Source organism: Penaeus japonicus, unplaced genomic scaffold, assembly GCF_977035675.1.
Source record: "Penaeus japonicus unplaced genomic scaffold, GWHDUDI00000001_assembly GWHDUDI00000007, whole genome shotgun sequence".
In the NCBI taxonomy this organism is placed as follows: domain Eukaryota; kingdom Metazoa; phylum Arthropoda; class Malacostraca; order Decapoda; family Penaeidae; genus Penaeus; species Penaeus japonicus.
The window spans coordinates 33927229-33934728 of record NW_028234409.1 but is presented as its reverse complement, the minus strand read 5'-3'; the positions used below and the strand labels follow the sequence as shown (position 1 = coordinate 33934728).

Here is a 7500-nt window from a genome sequence, read left to right as displayed (position 1 = left end):
CATAAGTGCCATTCAAGCGATCTCAATTTTTTGCATATTGATTACATAAATCACTCGCGTCATGCTTTATATCATTCCACTATTACTTTCAGCATATGCGGTTCACTTCACAGGATCTGCCATTACCTCTATATCACTATTAATATCAGAGCAGATTCCACCTTTCAACATTATTGCCTCGTCATCTTGAGAATAGATCTATCATGTCGAAAAAGATTATGGTATGACAACGTACTCAAAAATGTGTTGAAATTTATTCCATTTCCTGGATGAATGTGATGCGGGTTTGTTTTTTTTTAATCTCATTGTCATATCCTAATGATATATAACTTAAACAAAGAATTATGATTTCACTTGTTTTTTGTTTTGTTTTTTCTCTGTTGTGTGACAGCCTGGCCTGATGCGGTTGGTACCCCTGGTGATGGTACCGCTGGTGATGTTGGTACCCGTGACGAAAGCGGAAGTAATCGAGCACAATCCTTACGACGTGTCTCTCCTGCCCCTCTCCGACCCTGCGGACCTCACAGCCACCACGCCCACCCCGATCGCCACGCCCATCGCTCGTCCCCAGCAGAAGGCGGGCTCGTGCGAGGAGACGGAGTGGGTCCCGATCTTGGGGCGCAGCAGCGGCTTGAGGGCGCCCTTGAACGACCGTCATGGCGGGAACGCGATCATCGTCGACGGCCCCATTGGACAGAGAAACATCCTCGACGGACGCGGGAGGGACGAAGGACGCCTCGAGGCCCGGGAGAACACCTTCGCGTCCTCGCCAGAAGAGAAGGACGCCCTCGACGAACACAAACTTCTTTTCATCGTGAATCTCTCGCCGGAGTTGTTGAAGGAACAGCCTTTGGGGCTCCTCCAGGCTGGCGAGTCGCTTGATGACCTCATGCCTATGCTTCATTCTCCTTCGTCGTCTCCTTCTCAGCTTCCCTCCTTCGCTCCTTCTCCTTCGTCGTCTCCTTCTCAGCTTCCCTCCTTCGCTCCTTCTCCTTCGTCTTCTCCTTCTCAGCTTCCCTCCTTCGCTCCTTCTCCTTTTGCTTCTTCCATTTCTTCTCCTTCGCCTTCTCTGGCTCCTGCTTCTTTCTCCTCGCCTAGTTTTGTCTCCTCTTCTTCTACTTCTCCTGCTTCTTCTCCTTCGTCCGGTTCTTTTTCTCCCTCATCTTCTTCCTCTCCTCCTTTTTCTTCGTCATCTTCCTCCTCAAGTTCATTCTCTTCTTCTCTTTCGTCATCCCTATCTTCTTCTTCGCCATTTCCTTCATCCTCTATTTCGTCTTTTCATTCCCCATCGTCATCACAGTCTTTGTCTTCTTTTCTTTCGTCTTCCCCTTCGTCTTCTTCCTCTTCTTCGAACAATTTTGCCTCTCCTACTCCTTCTCCTCGCCCGTTACGCTTTCCACCTTCTTCTTCTTCTTTTTCTTCTTCTTCTTCTTCTTCTTCTCTTCCATCTTTGTCATCACCTCCTTTTTCTATCTCTTCGTTTACTTCCTTGCCTCATGCTCCTACTTCTCATCCTTCTTCGCCTTCTTCTTTCTCGTCCTCATCGCTAACTTCACCATCTTCCTCTTCTTTAACTTCTTCCTCGTTCTCTTCTTTTTCTCCATCTCCTCCTCCTTCTCCTCCTCCTTCATCCTTCTCTTCCTCTTCATCTCATCTCACATCGTCTACCTCATCTCCTTCTCCTCCTTCTCCTCCTTCCTCCTCATCTCAGTTCACGTCCTCTCCCTCCTCATCCTCCTCTCCATCATCGTCATCGTCCTCCCCCTCGTCTCTCACTTCATCCTACTCCTCTTCTGTCCCTCCATCCTCCTCTTCGTATTCCTCTTACACGCCTCACTCATCCTCTTCAAATCCTTCTTCTCTCTCCTCATCATCAACGCCTTCTCCTCTTCTCGGTCATATTCCCTTCCTCATCATCTTCCCTGGCGCTAGAGTCAGGTTCCCCTCCTCCTCCTCCTCTTCCTCCTCATCTCCCTCCTCCTTTTCGTCCGCCTCCTCCTCCTCCTCCTCCTCTTCCTCCTCCTCTCCCTCCTCCTTTTCGTCCGCCTCTTCCTCCTCCTCCACCTCTCCCTCTTCCTTTTCATCCGCCTCCTCCTCCTCCTCATCCCCTCCCTTCCCCTCTTCCTCCCCTTCACCCTCCTCTTCTTCCACTTCTTCCCCCGCCTCTTCTTCGGCTTCTCCTCCTCCCTCTTCGGGTTTGTCTATGTCCTCTCTTGGTCCTCTATCATCTTTCTCCTCTCTCTCTACTCCTTCCTCTCGGCACCCTTCCTTGTCTTCTCTGACTCCTCTGTCGCCCCTGTCTGTTGTCTCTACTCCAGCTCCTTCTCCTTCTCGATTCTCGCTTTCCCCCTTTTCGTCCTTGTCCTCTGTTTCCAGGCCGTCTCATCCTCCTCCTCCTCATCCTCCCTCCTCTTCTCTTTCGCCTGTCCCCCCTCCTTCGCCTTTGCCTGCTGCTTCCACTCCATCTCCTCCTCCTTCTTCCTCCTCTCATCCTCTTTCTTCTTCCTCATCTCTTCCTCCTCCTTCTTCCTCCTCTCTTCCTCCTCCTCCTTCTCCTCCATTATTTATTTCCACTCCATCTCCTCCTTCTCCTCCCTCTCTGTCCTCTCTTTCTTCTCTCCTTCTGTCTACTCGAAAACCTTCCGCTCGACCTACTTTGAGTCCTCCTCCGCTGTCGCCATTTTTTTCTGCTTTTGCGCCTTTCCTCTCTTCTCATTTGTCCTCCTCTTCTCCTCCTCCACCTCCTCCTCCTCCCCCTCCTAGTCCTACGCCCTCTCCACCTCCGCTTCCCCCGCTGCCTTCTCCTACTCCTCTTCCTCCTCCTCTGCCTCCTTCTTCTGATCCACCAATACTGTTCCCTCTCTCTTTCCTTTCTCCCATTCCTCTCCCATCCTCTTCTGCGGAGGCTCGTCCTTCTTCTTCTTCTTCTACTCCTCCTTCTCGTCTTCCTTCTCCCTCCTCTTCTCCGTCTTCCACCCTACCTCCGACTCTTTCTCTTTTTCCTTTGGATTTTTCTCCGTCTCCTGCGCCTCCTCATTCGTCTCTTTCTCTCCTCTCTACTTTTCCACCTTCGGGCCGTCGTCCTCCTTCTCCTTCCGTTTCTTCTACATCTTCTTCCTCTCCCTCTCTCTCTTCTTCCGATTCTCCTTCCTTCTCTTCCTCTTCCACTCTGCCTCCTCCCTCTCAGGAAATGTCTCCTCCCATTCACCCTTTCCAGCCCTCTCCTTCTGCGTTTCCTCCTCATGATCATTCGCCTTTCGTGTCCTCTCTCTCCTTTTCCTCCCCCCTCGAGGAATTCAAGTCCCCCCCTTCGCCCTCTTCTGTGTCTGCTGCTTCTCCTTCTTCCTCTCCTTCCTTTTCTTCTCTTTCGGAGAATTTCCCTCAGGCACCCTCTTCCCCCGATTCCTCCCCCACAAATTTCCCCCAACCGCCTCCATTCCCGGATTCTTCCCCTACAAATCTCCCCGAACAACCGCCCTTCCCAGATTCCTCCCCCGCGAATTTCCCCGATCCGCCTCCCTTTCCCGACACTTCCCTCACAACTTTTCCCCCGCCGCCTACCTTCCCCACAGCCCCTTCCCTCCGACCTTTCTCCGTCATCTCATCCTCATCTTACCCTAAAGACGCCCATCCTCCCGTAAGAATTCCTTTGCCATCTTTCGCAACCACGACATACCGGCCAGTGATTCGTTTCCCTACAGTTTCTCCCCCGCCCTCGGATCTTTCCCCTAGACCGGATTTCCCTAATCGTTCAATGCCGATTAACGATGATTCTAATGATTCTAATGATTCTTCTACTCCATCTTCTCCCTCGTCTACTTTCCCTCCTCTACCTTCCTTCCCTGTTTCGAAGTCTTCTTCGATTAAAAACGGGAATTCATTTTCCGGATTTCTGGATTCTTCCTCTCAAAGAAGTGGTAATCGTCATTCCTCTTCTAATTCTCCTCCTTCTTCTTCTTCTTCCCTTATTCGCTTCTCCTCTTCCTCACCGTTCAAATCAGAACAGGGGATGAGAAAGGAAAAGAATATGGGAGCTGAAAGAGAAGGTGGAGGAGGTGGAGGAGGAGGAGGAGGAGGAGGAGGCAGAACTGGAGGAAAATTAGGAGGAGAAAGGGGAGGGAGAGGGGGAGGGGTAGGAGGAATATTAGGCGGAGGAAGAGGTGGAGGAGTAGGAGGAGGTTTAGGAAGAGGAGGAGGCAGAGCAGACGGAAGAGGAAGAGGAGAAGAGGGATTTGTAAAAGGAGCAAAAGGACCAGGGAGAGAAATACTAGGAGTAAGAGGAATAGAACAAGGGACAGCAGACAGAGGAACAGAAAGAGGAACAGAAAACCGCATAGCAGCAGCGAGAGGACACAGAGCAAGAGGCGGAGAAGGAGGAGAAACCACACGACCAGGAAGAACAGGAGACGGTGGCGGAGATCGAGGAAGAATCGGAAAAGGAGGCGAGAGAAGGGGAGAGAGAGGGGAGAAGAGAGGAAACGACATCCAGAAGGGGAAAGAGCAAGACTTCCTCTTCCCTTCCCCCCCAGGCAGCGTGGCTCCCGTCCCTATTTCTCCCCCAATCCCCATCCCTCTCTCGGACGACACCGACCAGACTGCCATCTTACAAAAGGTCAGTATGCGTTTCTGGAATTTTTTTTGAAGTGTGAATTAGAGTAATATTAATATCTGTTGTAGGTCGAGAGGCATTGGGATGGGACACGAGGACCTATTTGGTAAAGAATGGGAAATGGTATGAGAGAGAGAGAGAAAGAAAGAGAGGGAAGAGAGAGAGAGAGAGAGAGAGAGAGAGAGAGAGAATGAGAGAGAGAGAGAGGAAGAAAGGTTAGAAAAGACATAGACGTTCTCTTGCCAATGCACTTTATTAGGTGGCCAAATAAATACACTTGCCTCTAGTCAAATGCTGGAGGTTAGAACTGTGCGTTCTGCTGGTCCATTCTGATCAATGCCTGTTCTCCTTCTCTGTCTGTGTTTCTCCTGAGCGTGTCCCTCTGTCTTTCCCTTACTCTTATGACTCTTCGGTCACTTTCTCTGCCCGGGGGCCTCCGGCTAGCAAATACAGCTGCAGCCAGGAGCCAGGTGCACAGGAGAGCAGGAAGTCTCAGGTCAGACTGAATGCTAGCTTCATAACATGAATTAGTCTAGCAAAACATAATCAAAACATTAGGTTACATAATAAGCAAAATCAGTACCTTACAGATAGGTGAGAGGGGGGAGGGGGAGAGAGACAGAGAGGAGAAATACACAGATATGATGATGGCGAGAGGGGGGGAGGGGGAGAGAGAAAGAGAGGAGAAATACACAGATATGATGATGGCGAGAGGGGGGGAGGGGAAAGAAAGAGAAGAGAAATACACAGATATGATAGTGATGATGATGACAGACAGACAGAAAAAGGAAATAGAAAAGTAAAGGGTTAGAATATTCACATTCACAGGATCACCAGCCTCCCAGAACGGCAGGCCTGTGATTTCTCTTCTTTAATTTATCATGACGGTTCCATCTTTATATTATTTTCTCTTTACCTTTTTTTTTTTTTTTTTTTTTTTTTTAGTGGGGGAAGGAGGGAGATGTTATTTTGTGTTTTTTTTTTTATAACATCGATAGATATGTTGTCAAACTGTATATAAACTTAAGATTTCCCTTTATTGTCGCTATCACCATTTTTTTCATTATTTTCATCATCCTTGTTATCATCATTTTTTCATTGTTTTCATCATCATTGTTATCATAATTATTTTCTTTTTTTATCATCATTGTTATTATCATTTTTTTCATTATTGTCATTATCATTGTTATCCTCATTGTTATCATTATTAATATCATGATCATAGTCTATCTATCATCTGCTGCTTTCTCCATCCTCGTATGTTTATATGTATTCGTTCGCTCTATTTCCTTCTATCTATCCACCTTTCCTTCTCCATCTTCCATCCTCATTCTCTCCCTCTATTTTCAACCCTCTTTCTTCTCCCTCTTCTTTCTTACATCCTTCCTCCTCTTCATCTTCTCCCATCCTTCCCCTCCCTCTTCTTCTCCCATCCCTCCTCTTCTTCCTCCTCTCCCATCCCTCCTCCTCTTCCTCACATCCCATCCTTCCTCCTCTTCCTCCTCTTCCATCCCTCCTCCTCTTCCTCCTCTCCCATCCCTCCTCCTCTTCCTCCTCTCCCATCCCTCCTCCTCTTCCTCACATCCCATCCTTCCTCCTATTCCTCCTCTTCCATCCCTCCTCCTCTTCCTCCTCTCCCATCCCTCCTCCTCTTCCTCCTCTCCCATCCCTCCTCCTCTTCCTCCTCTCCCATCCCTCCTCCTCTTCCTCCTCTTCCATCCCTCCTCCTCTTCCTCCTCTTCCATCCCTCCTCCTCTTCCTCCTCTCCCATCCCTCCTCCTCTTCCTCACATCCCATCCTTCCTCCTCTTCCTCCTCTCCCATCCCTCCTCCTCTTCCTCCTCTTCCATCCCTCCTCCTCTTCCTCCTCTCCCATCCCTCCTCCTCTTCCTCACATCCCATCCTTCCTCCTATTCCTCCTCTTCCATCCCTCCTCCTCTTCCTCCTCTCCCATCCCTCCTCCTCTTCCTCCTCTCCCATCCCTCCTCCTCTTCCTCACATCCCATCCTTCCTCCTATTCCTCCTCTTCCATCCCTCCTCCTATTCCTCCTCTTCCATCCCTCCTCCTCTTCCTCACATCCCATCCTTCCTCCTATTCCTCCTCTTCCATCCCTCCTCCTCTTCCTCCTCTTCCATCCCTCCTCCTCTTCCTCCTCTCCCATCCCTCCTCCTCTTCCTCCTCTTCCATCCCTCCTCCTCTTCCTCACATCCCATCCTTCCTCCTATTCCTCCTCTTCCATCCCTCCTCCTCTTCCTCCTCTTCCATCCCTCCTCCTCTTCCTCCCATCCCATCCTTCCTCCTATTCCTCCTCTTCCATCCCTCCTCCTATTCCTCCTCTTCCATCCCTCCTCCTCTTCCTCCTCTCCCATCCCTCCTCCTCTTCCTCCTCTTCCATCCCTCCTCCTCTTCCTCACATCCCATCCTTCCTCCTATTCCTCCTCTTCCATCCTTCCTCCTCTTCCTCCTCTCCCATCCCTCTTCCTCTTCCTCACATCCCATCCTTCCTCCTATTCCTCCTCTTCCATCCCTCCTCCTCTTCCTCCTCTTCCATCCCTCCTCCTCTTCCTCACATCCCATCCTTCCTCCTATTCCTCCTCTTCCACCCCTCCTCCTATTCCTCCTCTTCCATCCTTCCTCCTCTTCCTCCTCTCCCATCCCTCCTCCTCTTCCTCACATCCCATCCCTCCTCCTCTTCCTCCTCTTCCATCCCTCCTCCTTCTCCACCTCTCTCATCCTCTCCTCTTTATCCTCTACAACTCTACTTTTCTCCTCTTCCATCCCTCCTCCTATCTCAATTCATCCCTCCTCCTCTTCCTCCTCTTCCATCCCTCCTCCTCTTCCTCCTCTCCCATCCCTCCTCCTCTTCCTCACATCCCATCCTTCCTCCTCTT

General features: G+C 50.1%; 1 protein-coding gene across 1 annotated transcript in view; it reads left to right on the top strand.

The window, feature by feature from the left end:
- Positions 1–395: 395 nt before the first annotated feature.
- LOC147471592 (uncharacterized) overlaps positions 396–7500 on the top strand; it is a 10313-nt gene continuing 3208 nt past the window's right edge. Inside the window, exon 1 of the mRNA XM_086538698.1 lies at positions 396–4612. Within this exon, the coding sequence (XP_086394824.1) occupies positions 401–4612 (4212 nt within the window). The 5' untranslated portion in view covers positions 396–400. The remainder of the gene's footprint in view (positions 4613–7500) is intronic.